Source organism: Leptonychotes weddellii, chromosome 6 (genome assembly GCF_054177405.1).
Source record: "Leptonychotes weddellii isolate Sample4059 chromosome 6, ASM5417740v2, whole genome shotgun sequence".
Classification (NCBI taxonomy): domain Eukaryota; kingdom Metazoa; phylum Chordata; class Mammalia; order Carnivora; family Phocidae; genus Leptonychotes; species Leptonychotes weddellii.
In genome coordinates this window covers 99,745,327-99,769,598 of record NC_138374.1, presented here as the reverse complement: position 1 = coordinate 99,769,598, position 24,272 = coordinate 99,745,327, and the positions used below count along the sequence as shown (strand labels likewise).

The window sequence follows — 24,272 nt, the reverse complement described above, 5'->3', positions numbered from 1 at the left end:
GGAATCGTGAGGGCTTAGAGCAGGAACTGAAACCCCACTGTGGCCTTGGAAAAGAAAGTCCCGAAGAGCATGATATTCCCAGGATGGGACACACCCTTCGCCCATCACCTGAGTTCCAGCTACCCTGTCGCAAGGCCTTGGACACAGAGGCACAACCTAACGCAAATGGCCAAACACAGAGTGCATGAACACACACAAACGAGGGAGAAGCCCAGGAGGCCAGCTTGGAGGAAGCACTACGAATGAGACTCGGATGCATGGCAAAGCCTCTCTGAATCAAATACCCTCCAGAGCTGCCCACCATCGGCCTACCCACTGCCTCACGCCCCATGCAGCTGGGGCAGAAACATTATCTCAAAGGGGCACCCAGAGTCTGACTCAGGGCTGGCAGGTTCCTGGTTATTGTGCCAGTTCGCCTCTGGGTGTGCTCCAGCCCCCTAGGCCCTGCCGCTGGGTAAGCTCAGCCATACTCCTCCTCACTCCCCAGGCCGGTGCTTCCTAACCTCATCCGCATGGGCAATCACCGGGGGTGCTTTAAAAATGACTGCTGTCTTGGGTCCCAGCCCCAAGGTGCTCTGGGGTAGGACCAGGACATTTAGGTCTGAAAACTCCCCAGGTGATTCCAAGGAGAAGCCAATGCTGGGAGCCACTGTCTCAGACCATCTTCTTTCAAAGCCTACTACTCCATGGGAACATATTAAAAATGCAGTTTTCTGGGTGCCCCCCCCCCAGGTCTTTTGGATCAGCATCTCTGGGTGTGCCACCTGGGAATTAGCACTTGTAACAGGCTCTCCCAGTAAGCCCTGGGCACGCTCAGAGGATGCTGGGCATGCTCACCCCACGGGCGCCCTGGGGCTATGAATGGTTGTCATTGATTAGGTTCTATTTGGTTTGCCGAAGGCAACAGGTAATCTCACACCAGCCTAAAAACAGGTTGACACTCAAGTAGAGCCAAAAGGCCACTTGCCGGGTGAAGAGCAATCCTAAGAATCGCAGCTCTGCCTGGCCCACTGCCCTGGCTTCCCTGGGTCTTCAAAGGGCCCAGGCCCAGAGCAAGCCTCGAGCCTGGAAGGCAGTCCACAGCACGAGCCCGGCCTGAGGACCAAAGGAAGACCTTACACGGAAGAAGTGGCACCTGCAGATGCCCACCTAGTGAGGCGGACGAGGGTTCGTAGAAGAGGAACTAGGAGAGAGGGTAGGACTAGGAGACATGGAAGGTCAGGGATGAGGTATGCTTTGATATTGCTCTAGGTGTTGTAAACATTTCTCTTTGTTTCATCACAGACCAAAATCTGGCTTGGCATGACCTAAGTGCCTGAACATAGGCATCAGAGCAGAGAGCTCTGTGCCTTTTGTGGGAAGCAGGACAGAAAGGGTGTGAGGACAGCTCCACCCCATGGGAAGACCATCTCTGTGGGGTACTGGCCTCATGCTCACAATGGTCACATACACACGCACGCACGCAGACACTCCACGGGAGTACCATAAATATAGCTATCACATTCCTCTACACACAGACACACGCCCACATGCCCTCCCATAGCGGCAAAATTCACGATACCCAAGCTTGGTCCTTCACACCTCCCCATCGTGGGAGGAAGTCACCCAGCGCCACGACACCACCATCTGCAGCCTTCATTCCACAAACGGTTGGCAAGAACTCCAGGCCTCAGGTGAGGCCACTGCCCAACACTCTTGTGCAGACTTCTCCTGGGGATAGTGGAAGTGGTAAAAAGGCCCCTCTTAAACATTTCATTTTTCCATAACTCTGTGCTGTTCCAATTTACATGCACTTCATATTCGACAGTAGAGTTGGCAGCAGATGCACGTTTCATATGTAAACAATGTTTAAAATACCCTGTTCAAAATTTGATCATTAAATTAATTCTGGCAGCTTTAGCTAAGAATGGTTTTTTACCCGTGGGGGCAGGGGAATACTACCTGATCTAACTAGGAACACCCATTTGAGGCTTCAGAGTTCTTGAACATGAGATTTCACAGGATGCTTCAGTGTGAGGGCTAGGAGGCATGTGTTCTCTCTCTCTTTGATGGTTCAGACAGACTCACCAACCCTCGCTTACAGATATAATGTGTTGTGGCAGGGCAATGGACCCTAACACCAGTGGGACTCAAGAGCCTCCTTGACCTTGTCTAGCTGCAGCCAAAGAAGGAAGAGATTCACAAAGTTACTGGACAGGAATGCAAATGCTAGAATCCCAGCAAGTGTATCTAAAGAGGCCCATCACCCCACAAGGGGAGAATGCAGCCCAGTTCTCAATCACCTAAACTCCAGAGCTTGTGCCTAATCATAGCTCTTTCATTTAGTCAAGCTGAAAGTTTTGGAGATCTGCAATGAATCCAAATGCACTGGCTGTGAATTATCCCAGTAGTACCTCCACCACATTCTCTATGATTTGGTGCACCTGGAGACCAGCTTCTTCCAGACTCCTCTTCCACTTTCCGGTCTCTCTGCTGAGGATTCACATCCCAGGCACTGCAAACTTGTGCCAAAGTCCACTTTTTCTCAGGCAGCTAGAGTGCTTTATGCTCATCCTCCAAGGAAGAGTTTCCTGACACAGTTCCAAAAGCAGCCTCAGGGTACCATGAAAGCATTTTAGGAAGATTCTCCACAGCCAGATGTTCACAGTGATCTTAGCCTCACCTCCTGTTCCATGTTCAATCCCAAAAGGTCAGAGATCAAGAAAGAAGTTGCTGAATAGCCAAGGTGGCCCTCATGAGAGAGACCTTTCTAAGAAAGCATGCTCCCAGGAAGCAAGCTGAAGAGTTACAGCCTAAGCTCCCATTCTCCCCCATCATAATTACATGACCTGCATGGAAGGGGGGACAGGGAGAGACAAGGAAAGTATTAGGCACCATGAGAGCTGTCCATGCTAGGGGAATTCACCTCCCTTTGTCAAGCTATCTGTCATTCTAAGAGATCAGTGATGTGTGATGCCACAGGGAGGTGAGGGCAGAGAATACAGTAAGCAACAGAAAGGATATATGGTGCCCCATTGCACAAAAGTCTACTGGTGCTATGTTCCCTGGTCATTTGACTTCCGGAATACTTCTTGGTAGAATCGAGGAAGATTTGCAAGCTGTATCTTTCTTAAAAGCAGCTCCACATCAGAAGTCATGAAAGTTATCTCCCAAGACCCTTCCTGGCATTGCGAGGGTAAAAAAAGTCTTGTGAATTTCCTAGGCTAAGATGGGCAGTAATCACAGCTTTTCATACTGGTCCAGTGGAAATGGAAGAAATAGCCAACCTCATGGAGTTTGCCCCTTCTCCCAGGGCCACCTGTTAATGACAGTGCTAGAAACCTGGGATTCCCCAGAGACCTCTCTCCTACATTGTGAGGTCCCAGCACGCAGGACTGGCCATTACATTGTGACAGCAAATCACAAACATGAGCCAGAGTCTTCTAGCTCTTCCTCACAGGGGTATAGTACAAGTTAGAGTCAGGAATCTTAACTGAGGAGGGTATGGAAGTGGCGGAAATTGCATTTGTATTATTTACACATTAGCCCAGCTAGCAAATCTGCCTTCTCAGTGGAGATGACCCACGGCATTATGGAGGGCAAGTCGCTGACCCAGAAGAAGGGTAATAGCAGCAAGGTTCTACCACTAACCGAAACACAAACATGGATAAATGGAATAGAGTCCAAACTCTGGTGACTGGATCTTACTTTGGAATGGCCTTTCATCCATTTCTCATTCCCAGGCTCCCAACCTAAATGCCATTGCTTTTTGAACACCTATCACATTTCACGTTAGAATATGGTCTTGGCAGCAAAGGGAGGGGAAAAGCCAGTGATCTCCAAGAGTCCCCATCTGAGGTCTAACTGAGCCTCCTCTGGCTTTGGGACAGCAAATCTAAGTACATTTTGGACCTCAGGAACCTGGGATAAGAGTCTTTCTCCATGAGGCTGTGTACTTTTCCCTGGGCTTGGTCAAAGCAAGTCAGGGATGGCTCCTGCATGTTCTTCCTCGTGGCTTCTCGGGTCTGGAAGTCTATGTTTACCTGGAGACACAAACAGAGAGCATGGTCACAGGCCCTCAAGGGCCAAGGTGCCTGGCAACTGTTCCTAGCTATGTAATAATTATTAATGACAGTATCTTATATATGTCAGCTGATTCATGCTTTTCAAACTGTTTTCCTGGAGGTCATCCCTTTTGATCCCAGCAAGAATCCTGTGAGGTCTGAAGACCAGATATACCTCACCCCAATTTACAGATAAGGACACTGAAGAAAGGAGATACTGAAAAGCTGGTCTAAAGTAGTATGGAAAGTTAGTAACAGAGTCAAGGCAAAACCCTAATCACTTAACTCCTAAGCCAGGGGTCTTCACCATATCAGGCAAAGGGTGAGACTGAAGGTAAGTATTAATGTGGATTCCGTAAAGAAAGCTTGCCCTACCTACTAGGGAAACAAATGTCCCCGGAAGAGAGACCATGGTTATAATGGACATCTCTCTTCCAAGCAGCATTATAAGGAGCCTACAATGTCCTGGCCACTGGCCAAAGATCTCCTACATCCCAAGTCAAAGGATAATTGAAGAGTTCTAGGTATATAATGCACTGAATTATAGATAGATAGCAATCATAGATAGCAAATATTTTTCTTCTATAAAACCATCCCAAGTAAAATTCTGCTTTATAACTCAGCATAGCAATTCATTTTATTATTGTAATGATACTAAGTTATAATAAGATAATATAAATGACTGTAATGACTCATTAAGAAGCAGTGACAGGGGGTGCCTGGGTGGCTCAGTCGTTAAGTGTCTGCCTTCAGCTCAGGTCATGATCTCAGGGTCCTGGGATCGAGCCCCATGTTGGGCTCCCTGCTCAGCAGGAAGCCTGCTTCTCCCTCTCCCACTCCCCCTGCTTGTGTTCCCTCTCTCGCTGTGTCTCTTTCTGTCAAATAAATAAATAAATAAAATCTTAAAAAAAAAAAAGCAGCAGTGACAGATGTTGAATAGGTGCTTTATCTCTAATACTCAGAGTAGTCTTGAAAGGTAGGGGATATTATACACTTTTACACTGGGGAAAATGTGATTCAGAGAGACTAGCGGACTTGGCCAAGATCACACAGCTAGTAACAAGATTCCAAAGTGGATGCTCATCCCATTAAGCCATGCTGCCTTCCACTAGGAAAACTAACATGGATTCAATGGCATCTACCCTTGCAGAATCCCTATAGGAACACAGGTCCTGCAGGCGCATTTTTGACAGCTAAAACATTCCTAATAGAGCTCTTTTTTAGAAGCCCTGGGCTCTGCACCTTAAAAGTGATCCTTTTTTTTTTCATTAAGAGCCATCAGAGAGGTAAGGCTCCGTTCAAAGACAGTACCCATTAAGACTGGCTTGAACCCCCACAAGGAGAGTGATGTGAGCCAGGAGCCATGGATAGAGGTCTTACAAGACTCTCGCCACTGCCAACACACCTCCCTCGGAGCCTGCACATCCACAAACTCTTCAAAGATCCTATGGGCCTTGGAGACCAGCTTTGCAGTTGACCTGGTCTTCTTGAACTCCTCACACGCCAGCCAGAATTCCAGGTTCTCCTCGCTGAACTCTGTCTTCAAGAAGGCGCGGAATGCAGCCACCCCATCTGTGGATGTGGTGGGTGGGGAGGAAGAGAGAGAGGAAGAGGCTTAAGCTCATGAACTATAGAAGCAAGAGAGAAAGGCAGCAATAATGTGAAACCAGCCCGGACTGTCCAACCCCCAGTGCCCCACATCCTCTTGAAGACTCTCTCCTAAACACACAAGTACACTCAGAGGCAAGCTCTGCTCCTGCTCAAGGACTGTAGGAATGTGAGGGAGAAATGTTGAGGAAGCCATAGTAATAATGATTATGAGAAGCCCTGGTCACTCTTCATCAGCCTTCGGGGGTCACTGCCTGTCCCCTAGTGCAGAGTCCGCTGTCCCCTGAGTCCACTGGTGAACCTGTGTTTCTAATGAGGCCAAAGTAATATTTGTAATGCATTCCCTACCCTAATCCACGTTAACCACCCTGAAACAACAATCTGTTACAAGACAAACTACAGGAGGGTGTTAATGCCTCAGGGCAAATCCTTCACTACTACCAGAAGAACGTCTGAAAGTAAACACTGAAATTCAGTCACTAAAGCCATTCTATTACCTTCACAGGGTTCCCAGCCTCTTCTAAAAGACTTTTGAGGCCCTGTGTTTTAATGGTTTAGCCTGTGGATACTTTATTTTAAAATATCTTGCTTATCAAATTACATGGTTTAATTAAGATTAATTATAATTTTTCTCCCGAATGATTTAATTATGAACACACCTTTTCATTTTTTTTAAATCCATGTCATGCATATTGCCAAACAGAGTTTCCAATCAGAATAAGATGAGCAGGGTTACCATGTAGATTTGGAAAACAACATCCACTGATAGCCTATACATTCAGTTAATGTTTTTATATTAAGATATATTTTATAAATTATCTTAACCCTCAAAACACTCTCCTCCACTCAAATTAGAGCTATATCTTTCTACAAACTGTCCTCAGGGAATGGGCAGACACAGCCTAGAATGAGGTGACTGCATTGGTTAAATATGACTCTTACCGGAATGTTTTCTTTCTTTTCTAAAACTTGTTAAAAGGACAATATGTCAACAGTTCTTAATTCTGAGAGAGTGGATCACCTGAGCATCTGAGGCCCACCAGTGTGCACCAGGACAACGTGCCGCCCAGGGTCATCCCACGGATTGGTGGCGCCCTGCTATCGACATATTTAAATGTTTGTTTTTACTTTTGTGAGACATTTTCATTTCTAATTAAAAAGTCATTGGGTATCTTTGTCTTTCAAAATAGATGTTGTAATGTCCTACACTGGAACAATTGTCATAAAAAACCAAGACTTTTAGTTGCCAGAGCCAGGAACTTGAGAGAAAAGGGTTTTGATGGAATTCCCAAATCGAAAAGAAATCTAAGTTTGGAGGCCTGAGTTTAAAGTGTTTAACAAAAGTAGAGTAGCCATGAAAACTACCCCCCGAGCCAGTACGTTTTTGAGAGTCAATGGGGGGCATGCCTATTAATTACACAGAGACAATGGGCATAAACCACGGCCACCATAGACAAAAACCAAAACATATGATCACCGTAAGACAAGACATATGGTCCTCTAAGATAAGGAGTATGGAGAAAGCAGAACATGATGTAAGGCTGTTTCCCGTCAGGCAGGATGGAAATAAAATTGCTCCTGTGCCAGGGAAGGAAGAGGAGAGTAGTGTTTAAACTCATATGAGAGTTTGGCTCAGGGCCCCACGCACCCTCATTCTTACATTGGGTTTAAAACCCTGAGAGGAGGGAGTAGAAACCAAAGATAAAATGAGAATCAAAGAGAGCAGGAAGCACTAACATGACGACGATTAGACAGAGAAATGGCCAGAGAATCATTCATTCATTTTAACGGTTTTTTTTAAACTACCAATGTACAAAATATGTCAGGTCATAAAATCTACCCATAAAATCCCTTGTGGATGCTCTTTTTTGCCACACCTTGTCTCCTCCAAGTTCTTTTAGCGGTAACCCAGAGGTTTCCCCAGGCTCTGAGGAGCTCAGATCTGAGAGCTAGCCTGCCTGCCATGAGATTGCCACTGCTTGCAGAAAGGGCCCCTGCCAGGAGATTGCCACTGCTTGCAGAAAGGGCCCCTGTAGCAGAGGCCACAGGCAGAGGTTGGCTGGAATACCATTTGGAGCTGTGGAAGCCTCCAAAGAGACTCAGTGCCCATGAGAGCCAAGGTGGAGCTGGTCCAGCAAGGCAGTCTCTGAGCAGTGACAGGTCCACACATGGCAAGAGCCATGGATGCTATTGGTGGATGCAGGGGGGACATGAGGACCACAGGCCAAAAGCCTTCTCCTGTGGGCAGGGATTGGGAAGGAAAGGGCAGGGGGAGAACCCTAAAACACTGTGCATTTATCTAAAAGAGTAAATGCAAAGTGGCTTGGAAGAGTCACTTGGAAGGGCCTCTTGTTTCTAAACTGGAAGAGACCAAATCCTTTGAATGGCAAAGCTGAAGTTTGTTGTTTGTGTTAGATTTTGTGTTGTTTTCCATCGAGAAAAAATTGAATCCAGTTACAGATAAAGGAAATTGCCTTTCTGCCTCCCTTGATGGCATTGGTGAAGATAACCCCACTAGGGAAACTCCCCGACCTCATGCGAGACAAGAGACAGACATTATCTCCCTTCACTGAAGTCTCAGCTTTGTTGGGCCTTTGTGTGGATTGAAACAGAGAGAACACCTGCAAGGTGCTCTCAGGAATGTTGCTGTACTTCTCCCAATCTTACAGGGGAAGAAGCTGATGCTTGGAGATCAGGCTTGACGGAGTTCACGCAGGTAATACTGTGTAGCATTAAAAATACGAAGTATACTAACTCCCAACCCAACATAGCAATAATGCCTCCTCCATTCATTCACTCGCTCATTCATACACCCATTAAGGGACCCGGGCATTCTTCGAGATGTGCTAAAAACAGGCACAGCTAAGCCCTCAGAACTTGCAGTGAAAGGGCCGTTCGAGCCAAGAAAATATAATTTGGTAGTTCCTTTATACACAATAAGTGGGATGGCAGGGTAAGCATAGGTTGCTGTGAAAGCACTCAGCAGGGATGCCTCAGCCAGACCTAAGGCCCTAAGAAGGACGGAGAAGCTTCTAAGCTGAGATGTAAAGTAGGAGGAGCAGGAAGCTAAGTGAAAGAAGGGAAGGGGGGATGGAGAAGAGAACTGTAGGAAGGGAGAGCCACACCAGCGAAGGCCAATAATTAAGAATGTTTGAGTAATTAGAAATAGCTCAGGAAGACTAGTGTTTAATAATAATCACGTAAACAATTATTGAGCCTACTTATAAGATACATCAAGAATCCTGTGAAAGAGCCAGAGAGACAGAAGGATAAGACAGCACTGCAAAAACCCAGGGAAGCGAAGGTTTTGAGGAAGAGAAAGCGGCCATGTGGCCAGTGCTACCCAGAGATCAAGCTAGCTACGGTCCGAGAGGCAGTTGTTGGATTCAGTGATGAGATTCAGCGACCATGGGCAGTTGCAGCTTTAGTGGTGTGATGGGGGCCCTGGGCACTGGGGTGAACGTGGGGGTGAAAGAGAGGAGAGGAAGCAGAAATAGTTCATTTAGATGTTTCTTGCAAGAAGGGGAGGAGAGAGATCAGACAGCATAACTGGAAGGAAATCAGAGGTCAGGAAAGAAGGGCTTGGGGTTTTCTGGTTTTGTTGTTGTTGTTGTGTGTTTTGTTTTTTGTTTTGTTTTGTTTTGTTTTTGGTAAGATGGTCTTGAGTATGTTTGAATGCTGATCTAATCAGAAAAGACTGCTTGACTAGAAGGAGTTGAAATTAAAGGACAGAAAGAGTGTAACTGATAAAATGTTGTAGAAATAAGCCTGAGAAGAGAATTATGATGGAGCGGAAGAGAAAGGGCTGCATGTGGATACAGGGAAATTTCTAGTTTGGGTGCAGGAAAATGAAGGAATTCCTGTCTGATTTTAGCTGGAGAAGGTGGTGGGACCTAGGGATGGCAGGGTTTTATTTTTATGTATTTATTTAGGATTTGGGGCATAAAATTTTATTTATTTACTACATGCCATATTTTTTGCTGGGGATTTTGCAAACACCAGCTCAATTTATTTTCACAACAATGCTGATACATAGATAGTAGCACTCTGGTTTTCCAAACGAAGACATTAAGACTTACTTACAGAAGTCGAAGATGTGTCCCAGTTCCACAGCTGGCAAGGGGAACCAAGTTTTGCTACCAGGTCCATATGACTCTAAAGCAAGATCTTTTTTAGATGTATTTGCAGGCAGAAGGAAAAGACCAAGGGAAGAGAAAGAATATATCTGGTGAAGACAAATCCTAGAGAAGGAGGGGGACCAAGAAGGAGTAGGAGAACTTGTCTCCCTTAAAGTCAAAAGTAGAGAAAAAGAAAGTGGGGTGGGTGAGGATAGAAAGAACTGGCCAGGGAAGGGGCATCTTTGAGATGTATAAGGCTGAACAGCTTTGATCTTCATTAATTTGGGGTGAAGTCCCCGTGAAGGCAGTCTGCCTCCACGTGCTAGGCTGTGAGGATATGGCATGAGTAAATCAGATGAAGTCACCACCTCACAGAACTCAAAAGCTAGTCCAGTGTTACAGACATTGAGCAATAATTTAAAATAATTAGTTGAATATTATAAGTCCAGTGTGTGATACAGGGGTTTGGGAAGGGTTTGGAATAGGTACTTTGGAAAAATAAGCAGGAATAGGGTAAGAAATAGGCAAAGACTTGTGAGGTCCTAGGTTCCAGCTCCTGAACAAGGTTATGAGGCACCAGGAAGGGAGCAAGAACTTTTAACTCTGAGGATGCGCCCATCGTTCAAAGAAAGGACCGTCAGTTCCAGGTTGGCAGACAAAGCTTGAACCCGGAGAACAGCAAGGATTTAGGATCTAAACGTTGGAACATAGGAAAAGAGGAGAAGGATAAACATGAGGTTAAAAAAAAAAAAAAAAGGTTGACGTTAGAGAAGGAATTTTGAAAATGGACCACTGCCGGCCCTGAATGCGCACTTACTTTGGGCCAGGCACCACATTAGATGCTCTATGAACCACCAGCATTTGCTCCATATGGCAAAGTTAGAGCATAGGTCCTGAACTACTGCCATTTTGTAGAGAGATAAAGGAAGCTTAGAGAAGTGAGATCACTTGCCCAAGGTCACAGGGTTAGTAAGTGGCATGGATGCCAAACTACAAAGCCAGCGTTCTTACGTGAGTCAGTGGTCCAGTCCTGGCTCGGCATGATGGCAGGGCCTACAGGAAGCTTACACCAGCAATGGCTGGAGGGGCAGGGAGGGGAGTGCCATCTCAGCCCAAGACAAGGGGGCCATGAGTAACTCCACAGATGGTGATGTTTCCAGAAATGATGGCAACAGATGAGGTGGGGAGAAATCGAAAGTCACTGTGGAAGGCAGAGGAGTATCTTGGAGTAGCAGAAAAACCTAGAGACAAGGATGGACATGGGCAACAGAATTCAACTGAATGACATTGGAAGCAATTGAGACTGACTCAGGCGGGGATGGGGATTTGATATAAAATGTGTGGTAAACTCATACCCAGCTCATGATCGCCTGTTGGCTTCACTGAGGCAGCCTACGGAACCCTGCCCGTCCACCTGGGACAGAAGCACCACTGTCCCAGTTGGGAGCATCTGTTCTGATCAGAGTCAGGCCCATAATTAGCTCTGTGACCTTGGACAACACATTCAACTTCCCTGGGTCTCAGCATCCTCAACTGTAAAGTGAGAGGGATGGATCCAATTAACTCTCCCTGCGTAAGATCGTGCTCTGCTCTGCGCTCCTTTTGCAACTCAGGCCTGCGTCAGACACAGCTCTCAGCCAACTGTTTCCCACCTCCCCCCCAGGAACATCGTCACCACCACACACTGAGGACTTACCCTGGGCCCAGTTCTGTGTTGTCCAATCTACATATATCAACTCATTCAATCTTCACACCCACCCTATTGTCAAGGCAGAGGTCCTGGAGTCAGACAGCCTGGGTCTGAATCTGTGCGACCTCAGAAAAGGGTCCTAACATCTTGAAGCCTGCCTCATCTCATCTGTAAAATGGGAATAATACTGGGACTTGCTGCCCCAGATTGTTATGAGGACGAAATGAGGCGATCCAGCAGTCAATACATGTTAGCTCTTATGGAAGCTCATTTCACAAAGAGGGAAAGTGAGACTTGGAGAGTTTAAGTTCAATGTGTGGGGTCACTTGGCCAGTAAGAGGTGGACAGTGGATTCGCACCCACATCTGTGTGACTTCAGAGCCCACTCTGCCTGTGTCTCCTCTCGTGATCAGAGAGCCTCATGTTAGCTCTCCCTCCAAAGAACGGATGGACAAAAACCCCAGATCAAGCAATCACACTGAAAGTACTAGGGCAAATGAGATGTCTAGCTCACAGAGCTGGAGGTTCTCCTGCAGGAGGACACCTGCCATCACCTTATCTGTGGTGACAACTGAGGCCATGAGGTGCTCCTGGTAACCTGGAATCTGTCTAAACTCTCTTCTCTCCCGCAGCATGGCCACCTCCCTGAGGCACAGGGCCATCCTAAAGAGCAGACTGGCACACTCCCCAGTGGTGGCCTGGGGACACTGTAACAAAGTGTGGCTAAGTGACCTTGTAAAGACGTTGAGCTCTTTCAGGCGGCCTCAACCCAAGATGCAATCACCTGAATTTCCAGAGCTGGCTTCAGAGAGAGTGGGAGGGGGACCAAAGCAAAATATGGCACTTAAAATTTGTCAGGGATTTCAAAAGAAGAGCTTGAGGAGAGATCAGAAGTTGGGGGGAGAAGGCCTAGGGAGGTGAGATGGGGAAGTGAGGGGGAGAAGGCCTAGGGAGGTGAGATGGGGAAGTGAGGAGGAGAAGGCCTAGGGAGGTCCGGACCTAAGAAGCAGCTTCTAGAGAACAGACTGTGGCAAAGAAAAAGCTCACAAAGCCCCACACAGACTGTGCCTGTCCACAGCCCTCGTCCTCTGCTCACCCACCCCTCTTGGTCCCAATCTCTTCCCACCCTGCCATATTCCCAAGGCTGCCTCTGAACAAAGCTGGGGTGAGGGTCACCGTGCAAACAAAAACTTCACCTGAGAACAATGGAAGTGAGAAGGGGGTGGAAGGCCCCCTGAGGCTGGAGGAGACCTTCCCCTTCCCAGAGCAGACAGCACCAGCTGCCTTTGTATACAGCCCACCTGGCCCAGATCTGGCCCACCTTTCCTGCTTAGGGGACCCAGCAAAGGAATTGTACGGGACCAGAACAGACGCTTTTCTTCCCAGCTATATCCTTTCCTCCTCCTTCTAACCCCTCCGACCTCTTCCCAGCAAACTTTCTGCCTGGTCCTCTCTCTGACTCTTCAGCATCTTTCTCAGCCCCTCATCCTTTTCTTCTGTCCTCTGTCCCTTTTTGCCCCTCCTTCCCTCTTCCCCCTTCCTTCTCTCTACCAGGACCCTCTCCTTCCCTTCTGCTTGTCCATAACTGGGTTTGGTTAAAATGAAGGATGTCCATTTATTTCTGAAAGGCTCATGAGCATTTACTGGCATCTCTCAGCGGGACCTGCTTTGCATTAGCGGTGCTCCTCTGCCTGGGCCCCTGTGTACCCCAGACCCTGCTCCTTCCCAGGTACCTAGGGAACTGGAGGCCCCCCTTTAGTACCTCCACAGATTTCAAGAAGCTGGAAGGAGTGACTTCTCTCTGATCCCTCATACTATTCTGCCTGGGATTCTGTCCTAAAGCTCTTCTGTCCTGGCTTGGACATGTAACTAGCTCAGCACCACCTTGGGCACCATGCTTAAACACTCTGTGCCTCGTTCCCTCATCTGTGAAATGTAGATCCTAACAGGACCTGCTCCATGGGGCTTTTGGGGTGAGGTGGAGTTAATACACACAGGGCCCAACCCTCAGTGAGGGCTCTGGGCGTCTTCCGGACCATTATGCCTGTAGAGTAATCATGCAGAGTAAACACATCTAATTCCCCCGAACAATCCTGGTCACTTAAAGGTGGTAGGTGGTAAACAGTTCAGGAAGATGGAAGAGAAACAGAAGGATCTGCCTTTTTTTTTTTTTTTAGTTTCATTTTTTCAATTCACTTTGGTTTTCTTTGTATGGCATGCTAAGAAGTCAAGGCTCTATGAACATTACACATTTTTTTTTAATTAGTATCCGTCCAGTCGCAGGAAGGGAAAGGCTTATGTCCAGAATTCCTAGAACACTCGGCAGAATCCGGGCATCCCCCTGAGCATGCACAGAATCTACAAGAACATCCCCATGGCCACACATGCTACTGCCCACCGGCACTCTCCCGCTTGGTTCTGTGATGCAGGGTGCTTACATAAGAAAAGAAATTGGGTCACTATGAATGAGCAGTGCAGCTGGTGCAGCAGGGAGGGTGGCTTAGGTAACAGTTCAAGGTCCAGGAGCCCTGATACAGCTGGCATGTGGGTGGGCTTGAGCCTCACTCATTTCCCAGGCTTGGAAACATACCAGATCACAAGAAAGTTTTTTTTGGGGGGCGGGGGGAACCTCTCTGTTTACTAAAGTGCTGTCCCAAAGACCAGAGCCCTCTTGCATCCCTGATCAATAGGAAAAAAATAAACTGGTGAATGGGTTCCAAGGTCAGACATTGGATAGGAAAGGAAAATATATTTATAAAATCCAGGATACATACACTAATGGTGAAGTCAAAAATCTCTTTCATTCACAACTGAGTTCACCACTTTGAAATTTGTGATGAGAACAGCAGTAGGATCAAAGTCTTTTTTGTGTGCGTTATCTGTAAAATACAGGTTTTTTAAAACAAATAACGGGCTTAGCAAGGTTTAGGTAAGGAGATTATTTAGAGAATAAACCATTTCCAGTTACTGACATTTATTGGAAGCAACTACCATGCTAATTATACTTCAGTCTTGTGAGAAACATAATTTTCTTCAATGATCTTCACTTTGTTAGTATACATACAGCAAGATGGTATGTTACAATAGTAGTAGGACCTGACAGTTGTTAGACTCTTTGAGCCAGAAGGGACATGAGAGACCCTAGGATCAAGCCCTAAACTGGACACAAGGGAATGGTGAGGCTCTAAGGTTGAGTGGCTTCTTATTCCTAGGACATGGTAGCAGCAGACTGCGGACAGCCTGGGTCTTACAACTCCCATTCCAATGTTCTTTTCTATTTCATCAAGCAGAAGCTGGGTCAACTATCATGAGAAATTAGCAAGGAGTTTTCTATTGAAGGGAAGACAAAAGAGAAGGGTCCCTGGTAGGGTAAAAGCATTCACAAATGACTCCTTCAATACCAGAGAAGTATTATAAAACTCCAGGTGCACCAGTCCCTCACCTAAAAGATTCTAAATGTCCAGGAATATTTGTCTAACTAGCCTGATACAGGAACACTGCTGGGAAGCTCAAAGAGGGAATATATCAGATTTGCCTGTAGGCCTTTTGAAAACCAAATCCCCAGAGGGAGTCTCTCACAGTCCCTGAGGGGAAGTTGGGAAGGGATGAGGGAGGGGTGCCAAAAGCTCATGAGGCAAAGGAGGGTGAGGTATTATGGAATTTGAATAAGCCCCCGTGCGATTCTAATACAGTCCCCACTCAACCCTTGCGTTCAGCCTTCAGCTGCCTGTGGAAAGAAGCTGACGTCATCTCTAGCATACAGGAAGTGTGAAATCCATGTTTTCTCAGTGAACTGAATGTTGTATTACAGCAAAAATAATCCAAATCGTTCTCCTCTATGGAGCCCCCCCATCTCACGTTCTCATGCTTAGCATTTCACAACCACAATCACAATTAATTCTCAAAACAACTGTGCAAGGCAAGTCTTACTCCCCTTTTACAGATGAGGAAAGCAAGGTTTAGAGAGGTGATGTAATTGGCTGGAGGTCACATAGCTAGCAAGCAATGGAATGGGTGTTGGAGGCCCATCCAATTGCTTTTCACTCAAACGTTTTGCAGCAGGCTTGGATTCTTTATAATAGAATTATCTATTCCAGGCACTCCTTGTAGAAAGGCTAAATGCACCCATATTCCTGGGTGCAAGTAAAAATGAGAGCAATGCAGACAGGTTAGCAAGGAGGAAGAAAAGCTTCTTTTCAATCCGTGTCGACTTCCCATATCTCTTTCTAACCCTTAGCCTCCATTTATCCAGAAAACGCACTTGCTGTATATGTTTATTTACTGCGAACAGCGTCCACCATACCTGCTAGGTAGCTGGCATCGGTGATCCATGGACGTCATACCATCGAAGGGACATTGGAAGGCTGTAATGCAGTGTTCAGTGGGTTTCTTGGAAAGCACAGGCCACCTGCCTCCCAAGATGCTCCAGATCCATGCTTTACTTCCCTATGTTTTAGAGCAGTGCTTCTCAAGCTTTGGTGGGCATAAATATTACTGGAGGGCTTGAGGAAAAATTACTGCACCCCACCCCCCAGAGATGCTGACCCAGTAGGTCTGAGACAGAACTCCAGAATTTTCATCTCTTCCAAGTGCCCAGCAGCTGCTGGTGCTGCCTTCTTTGGATCACACTTGGAGTAACACTGTTCTAGGATTTTTTGGCTTGGAGAAGGATGTGGGGAGGGCGAGGCAATAAATGGGAACCGGATAGTTAAATTGTACATTCTAAAGCTAAGGACTGTTTGGATGAATAATTAAGGAATTTCATTAGCTTTAAAAACTAGATTTAAAAACTAGATCTAAAAACTAAATTTTAGCTAATAAAAACTTTCATGTTTTTGCTTGTTTTGGGTTTTCTGCTTGGTTGCTGTGTGACTAGATCAAGTCATTGTATTTTCCTATATCTCAATCATTATCCCAGAGGGGCTAATTTTAAAAAACTAAAAGCTTCTTTATTGGTCTCCTCTTCTCAGAGATGGATACTAACTCTGTGAATGCAAAAGAGCTTTCAATTGTACTAGTCCACTAACCTGGCATTCCCTGGGCCTGGCGGGGACAGGTCAGCATAGACCCTCCACACTCTGTGCAAACAATGAAACAAAGCCAAGGACCAAATGGATGCCCAGGGTGAGGTGCTCTGTCATCCAGGTGTGGGATCAGGCTGAAAAAAGGAAGAGGAAGGAGAAGGAACCCTGTCTACACTGTCCCCTTAAAACTGGAATGAATCCAACTTTTATGTCCAAAAAAAAAAAAAAAATCCCACAAAGGAAGGAAGGAGGAAGGAAAGAAGGAAGGAAGGAAGGAGAATCAGAGTTTGAACTGATTTAGAGCTCAGGACTGAATGTCCCACTAAAAGCTGGACAAATAACAAGCATATGCCTGAACATAATGAGAAAATCAAAGCAAAAGACATACAGTTTTGTGCACGCTCTCCCGCAACCCGTCAGAAAAAATTTCCCACAAGCTGGGAGCCTTCACTCTCCTGGGTATGAGCTGCAGAGACAGGAAGTCTTCTGGGTGTGTGCACACACACACACATGCACACACACACACCCTCGGGGGCAGCCTAGGTGCACAGCTCACAGACACCAAGTCTAACTGTCCCTGAGTGAGCAGGAAAAAGATGCCAAATTAACCCACATTAGAAATCCTTTGGAAACAAACTGAGGGTTCTAGAGGGGAGGGGAGTAGGGGGATGGGTTAGCCCAGTGATGGGTATTAAAGAGGGCACGTATTGCATGGAGCACTGGATGTTATATGCAAACAATGAATCATGGAACACTACATCAAAAGCTAATAATGTAATGTATGGTGACTAACATAATAAAATAAAAAATAAAATAAAATAAATCCTTCGCTGGGGCGCCTGGGTGGCTCAGTTGGTTAAGCGTCTGCCTTAGGTCAGGTCATGATCCCAGGGTCCTGGAACCGTGCCCCATGTCTGGCTCCCTGCTCAGCGGGGAGTCTGCTTCTCCCTCTCCCTCTGCCTGCCGCTCCCCCTGCTTGTGCTCTCTCTCTCTCTGTCAAATAAATAAATAAATAATCTTAAAAAAAAAAAAGAAGTCCTTTGTTAGCTAATAAAGTCATCGGCAATTTCAATTTTATTTTTCATTTCTTAGTTTAAAAAAAAAAACCCTCAGCAGGTATCTATCCCCCAGACCTCCGTGCATGCTTCTTCAGCTTTATCCTTGTAAGCAAATGTGATTGGAAACCAAACTGCTCCAAATATTTACTTTCCAGATTTCTTTTCCCTCTTAAGTTTAAAAAGTAAAGTTGCTTTCTTCTTCTCCTGAGGTTTGAACCTGAGAAGTGCTGCCTACACAGCGGGACCCTGTCAAGGAGAGAAAGCCGCATAACACAAGTGCTTTAGCCCCTCATTTGGTTGCTTGAACCATTTCAGTTTTGAAGGGGTTTTACATAACCCTGCAAGCAGCGCTGACTCAAACCACCTGCCTAGGTGTTTGCTAATGGCCAGTCTCAGCATCCTAGAACAAGAGGGTAGGACTGGATCCCCAGTGTCTGAGACATCCTCTTCCAGATCCTTCAGTGCATAGATGAAGAACCAGATTTTCCAAAAGATTGAGGGATTCCGTTAAGGCTACCCAGCTATTTGGAAGCAGAAGTGAGTTAAAATCGTCCTTACGCAGGTCTGACAACCAGCTAATCTTCGTAACTTAATTGTACAGAAGCATGTTCTCCAATTAAGTGGAAACCATGCTCTAAACCCAAAGCAGACCTGCTGCTGTCAGGTCAGTGAGGACTTCTAATACTGACAGAATGGAATTGAAGAGGAACACCGAATGTCAGGATTCTATTTGAAATCTTGAAGCTCCCTCGTCTGTAGGCAGCACACTGTATTATTTCTTATGTGATTTGTATGCATGTCCATGTCTCCGAAGGCTGCACTCTCCACCAGGGAGGTACTGTCCTGTTCATCTTGGTGCCCTCGCCCCCAACCAGCTGCTTAGCACAGACTTCAAACATCATCAACACTTAGTACACCTTTCTTTAAATAAATGAGTGCCCAAAACAGCCAGGCAGAGCAGGGAGGGTAAAGATGCTCTATAAATTGAGAATGGGAACAAAAATAATTATCTGAATTATCCGAAATAGAAAATTCAGGGAGGACAGTTTCCTAGGTATAGAGGATTTCCAGGGGGGTGGTTTCTAGACTAATGCACATTTTTTTCCGGAAGCCCATTCAGTGATTCTCCTTTCTTTACTTTTTAGGACATTTTGCTATCTTAATTGAAAGCCCTGCACACCTCTGATCAACTGCTGTCCCTCCTAAGGGACCAGCACACATGCAATCCCTTTGGAAAAGATTAATCAGCCCTAATTGAGTCACAATATTAGCCCAAATTAATTAGACTTTAAGAAAGTTGTCAACACCCTTCAAGGTAACCTGGCTCTGTCGCCTCCCAGGGAGGAGTCGGTCAAGCTCTAAAACCTTGCAATTCTGCCAGTGACCCATGAATACAGGCCTCTTTCTTCTCAAAGACATTTACCCCATTGGCTTTTTATTTCTGTACTAAACAGAAATCAAAACAGAACATCAGACTCCAAGAAGGATCACAGAACTTTACAGTTCATTCTGCAGTGGTCTGACAAAGAAGCAATCTGGTGTCAGCTTGTAACCCCTTAGTGGAATCCCCATCTCAGAAAAGTGTTACTGCATTCCTGGAAACTGAAGCCATCCCCCATAGAAGCAGAAGCAAGCATCTTCAGGTCTAAAAGTCATTGAATCAAATAACATGGAAGCTCTTAAATCTCCAGGTCTTGCCACTGCAGCAATCCAAATATACCCTGAGATTGCATCTGTTAATTGAACCACCATAAACTCTGTCTGTAATGGCTCAGCATTAATAATTAGCGGTGAAATTTGCAAACCTATTCTTAAGGCACGTTTATTTTGCATTCAATAAATAAAAGCATCATTTAAAAAAAATCCCACCATATTCTTTCAAAATACCTTTAAGTAGAGAACCCCAAATCATCTAAAGGTGTCCTCTTATGAAGATTCCCTGACCCAGGTGACAGGTAGCACACAGGTATTTCTATCACCATTTCGGAATGAGGAAACAGCCTCAGGGACTTGAACTAAGTGAGTCAGTCATGAGGCTGAAATAGAAACCAAACTCCAAGATGACCTTGAAGCAAATGCAGCCAGAAAAGAAGGTGTAAGTTAATAGTGACGTTTGTTTAGCCTATTGTGACTCCAGAAAACAAGTCAAAATGGCCTCATAAAGAACAAGCCTGGGGCACCTGGGTGGCTCAGATGGTTAAGCGTCTGCCTTCAGCTCAGGTCACGATCCCAGGGTCCTGGGATCGAGCCCCACATCGGGCTCCTGGCTCAGCTGGGAGTCTGCTTCTCCCTCTCCCTCTGCCTCTCCCCCTGCTCATGCTCTCTCTCTCTCTGTATCTCTGTGTCTCAAATGAATAAATAAAATCTTTAAAAAAAAAAAAAAGAACAAGCCTTACTGTCGAATCCTAACTATCACTGTACATATGCCATTACCTTAGCAAATTCACCACATAAGCTTGCTGTTTGTGACATAAGCCATATGTCATACACACTGTATCTCTGCTGCCTTGTTTTCCTTCCTAAGTGTAATCCATAGAATGCTAAAATGACTGTCTCACAAAACTACATGCTACAAATATATGCTTATTCTTAGATTTTGCATTTCATTTTAAAATCTATTCAAGAGCATTTAGTAACCAGTTTATTAGGATCAGGGGCCTAGTCAGAGGGAAGTGCTCATCCAGCTGAAAGAAAAATCACCTCTAAAGACATCTGAAGATTGGGGGAGTCCATCAAGGCCACTCAATTGTCTAGTAGCTGAGCTGGGTCAAAATCAAGAACACAGGTCTGACTACCAGCCAATGCCCTTAACCTCATTGTACAGAATCATGTTCCCCAATTAAGTGGAAACAAGACTCCAAGCTGAAAACAACCCTTCTGCTCCCAGATCAATCAGGATTTCTAATATTGACAGGAGGAATTTAAAAGGAGCACTGAAAGTCTACGTGAAACCTTCTTTTCTCTGCGAAAGACCCTTCTCTCTTCCTCACCCCTGCTCTCTCACTCCCATGTATTTCAATGGCACTAGGATTTCAAAGCCCGATGAATTTGGACTTGCTTGTGATGAGAAAAAAGCAAGAGCTAAACAGTTTGGCCGGCGTCAAGGTGTCCTTCCCACAGGGAAATATGCATGATTATTTCTGCAATTTTTTGGGGGGGTGGGTATGGGAAAACAGAAGAGGAGAGACAGCAGAAATGCATTCTAGTAAAACCCACCCCAGCCAGAAACTGAGGAGTGTGATACAGCTGCAGTAGTAAACCCCCAAAATAAAAAACAAGAAAACACAAAACTCTGCCAACTCAAGTGACTAACAAAATGCACACAATATTCATTTGATGGATAAGTAAACCAAGACTCTCCAGCGACTTGGCGGAGAAGGTCATTTAATTTTATAAACAAGATCTAAGATGGACACTAGACTGTCATTCCCACTGAGCCCATCACTCCAACTCCCTAAACTAAATTCTTTCTTGCTAAAACTGCTGAAAACATGAAGGCTTCTTGGGACCATCCTTTCAACCCAGAACACAGAAAAGAAGGCCCTCTTCCCACTACATTTAAATTACGTCTTGTTATCTATATACTCCCCTAAGCAGGAGGCTCTGTGAGCGTAGGGACTGGAGCTGTCTGGGGCACCCGGCATAGTACCTGGATCATGGTGGGCATTTGGTGTCTCTTTTGCTAAATGGATGATTTGCCGCAACATGATGAAACCTGAATTCTACTTACACTTATGGGACAGAAGCACGTCAAAGGAATCTGCCCACCTCGTGGCTTCTTCTGTGGATAGTCTCCTAGGAAAGAAGAAACATCTCTCTTGAATATTTCTGAAATGACCCTCCTTCTCCATCAGCAACCACTGAGATTTGCTCGGGGAAACAAATCAGAACAATGGCGGGCAGGGGGTGGGATGCAAATGAAAACCACCTGGATTCCTGCAAGTCTGTTGCTGTAAATGTGTACATTCTTAACTAACTGATGGCAAACCTCAGTACTGGAATTCAGTGTATTTGTATATTGGCTTTCAGTCTAAAAAACCAAGCTAAATAAGCGCAGGATATAAAGTTGTCAAGATAACAATGGAAAGAAACTGGCCTTAGCGTCAGAAAAAGTAGGCTGAGCTCCCGACTCCATATTTTACCATGACCTTAATCTCTTCACCTCTGCAATGGGGATCACGATGCCCACAACCCCAAACCCTGTAAGGGTTAAATGAGGTGCATCTATGACATCATTGAACCCAGTAGTTGCCCAGTATAGGCACTGAATCCAAATTATCTGAACCTAAGCAGAGTTTTAGAATACATTTGAGTGTTTGTTTCCAAACTGAGAGCTCAGACTGACAACTAAGTAGAACCAAGAAGCATCCTTCACCACAGCTTTATAAGAGTGGTGGATAATACAGTTTTCTGAAAAGTAAAAAGAGGGTCCCTATTCTGAGTTAGGTCACACATTCTGAAAAGGAAAATTCACATACATGCACTCAGGGATATAAAAGGAGCCGCCAAGTGGCAGGAATTTATTGGCTCGGCTCATCTGGTCAACAACTCACTAGAGAACAGGTCCTACAGCTCAGTGGTGGGTGCCCCACGGTGAGCACCCTGGGAATGCCGTGTGGCCAAACTACTCACTTTAGAGCACGGTTGGGTTTGTCGGGAAGAATAGCTGTGAAATCGCTACACGAGTCTGACTTGTGAGACAGGCATCCCAGGCGGGTCCTCATCCCTTTGTTCCTGCAAGAAGCACAGGGGCAGAAGGACGGGGAACTGTCATGATCATAGCTGTCAGCTCTATAAAGGGCCCCGGGAACTCTGCTGCAGGAGCCCGCACTGCCTCCCCTGACCCCCCATCCTTCCCCAGGGGGTCCCTAAAGATTTCATGAACAAGAGGAGAAATACCTGGAAGATCAAGGGATATATATACTCACTCCCTAACTTGACTCCTGGCATAGTAATAAATACCCTACCCCTAGAGGCTTAATGCTCTTTCAAAGCTAACATGCAAGTTGATAGTAAGTCTATGAAGGTCATTATCTTGGAAGAATTTCTAAATTAAGATTCTCTATAGGGAAAGGAAATACAGTGAAGACAAAATAACAATCCACATTTTGCTCTCCCATCAGGAGGGCAAGACAGCCGCAGCTCCTAATTGCAAAGCCCCAGAAGAGGTACCCACACGCACGCACGCACGCACAGAGAGTAGAGGGTTGCTTGCATAATACAGGGGTGCGTATCACAGAACCTCCAAGCACAAATGAAGCTTCCAGGCAAATTAATTCTGACTCAGGTGCTCCCCACTCATCCCCCAAACCTGGGGATACAGATTCATGAACGGCTACGGACCAGCCAGGACCAACACCTGCAGGTGAGGGCCAGAGCAGCTGGTACAATCAGCAGCTAAGAACCAGGGCCCCTTTCTCCATTCTTTCAGTTACTTAACTAAGCTCTCATATTCCTATTTGTATTTTGGCTTCTCTCAATCAACCTGTTTAAAACTTTAGCATGTATGTTTAAAATTTTCATATTTTTTATTTTCCTAAGGACCAGACATTTACATGTTATCTGTTATGGAAGATCCGATGAGGAATTACACTAATGTCTCTCTCCGACGTCCAACATTAGCCCCTTTTTACCTTTAACCACAGATCAGCAAACTGTGTCCCTGAGAGATGACTGTTTGTGTAAATAAAGTTTTATTGGAACACAACAACACCCATTATTTACATATTGTCTAAAGCTGCTTTCGAGCACCAGGGCCAAGTTGGGTGGTTGCAACACAGACTGTATGGCCCATAGAACTCAAAATATTTACTCTCTGGCCCCTGACAGAGTAAGTTTACTGACCCCTGACCTTTAACCCATGGCAGCTCCTCACATGGAGAGCAAAGGGAAGTGGGAAGGGTTGGCTGTAATCCAATCAGGACCAAAGAGTGACTTATAAAAGAGCACTGCCACGTGCACGCTGGTAACAATGTGCCACAGAAATAGTCCCAGAGATGTTATTCTCCACGTGGAAAGGAAGTCCTTCTAGCCTGGCTTTCCCTTCCCCTGATTTGTGAATCCCGGGCCTGGGCAGAGACGCTAGAGGCCGTCCAATTCAATCTCTTCCTTTCACTCCAAATGGGCATCCATCCCTGACCCAAGCTAGTTATTCACAGAAATCTTATCCAACAAATCTAGTGGGATGGTATTATATTTGGCAAGGATTGACAACATTTGTATTCCACAGCCCATCTCCAAGAGCCTTTTAAAGCTGGAACATCCAAGTTCCCAGATATATCCCCTCTCCTGCAGAAAACTGGGCCTGCACGTCCTGTGCTCCCACCTCTTATCTCTGCCAGGCGCATGATGAAGCCATCAATTTTGTGGCGTTTTGAAACATTGGCGATAGCTATTCTCTCTCCTGCGATGGTGAGCATCCTATGTCCACTCACTCTTATAAATCACAGGGTGCTCTGCCCCCAGGCCACGTGAGCAACTGATTAAGGGCCTTAGAGGCACCACATTCCATGAATTCAAGGAATGGTCTTGCTTGGGCTGCACCAAGGCCAAAACCCAACCTCCAGTGAGTCAGTTCACTCCTCGGTGCCCCAGGATCATCAATCACAGAATAGTCAGGTCGATGCCCCCAAGAGCAATTAAGAGGACTTCAAAAAAATGGCAAATCCACACAAGCCATCTAACAACGTTTAGCAGGGGCTAAACCCTTTAAATGTAAAGGGTATACTCGT

The 24,272-nt window shown here is 45.8% G+C and overlaps 1 protein-coding gene across 4 annotated transcripts in view; it reads right to left on the bottom strand.

The window, feature by feature from the left end:
• Window positions 1-3,668: 3,668 nt before the first annotated feature.
• RGS8 (regulator of G protein signaling 8) overlaps window positions 3,669-24,272 on the bottom strand; it is a 37,229-nt gene continuing 16,625 nt past the window's right edge. For all 4 annotated transcript variants that reach the window (XM_081824773.1, XM_081824775.1, XM_081824774.1 and 1 more), the window contains 4 exons: window positions 22,174-22,275; window positions 21,272-21,336; window positions 5,449-5,615; window positions 3,669-4,022 (listed from right to left, as the gene is read on the bottom strand). In XM_081824773.1, coding sequence (XP_081680899.1) covers window positions 3,840-4,022; window positions 5,449-5,615; window positions 21,272-21,336; window positions 22,174-22,275 — 517 coding nt within the window. In that variant the 3' untranslated portion in view covers window positions 3,669-3,839. The remainder of the gene's footprint in view (window positions 4,023-5,448; window positions 5,616-21,271; window positions 21,337-22,173; window positions 22,276-24,272) is intronic.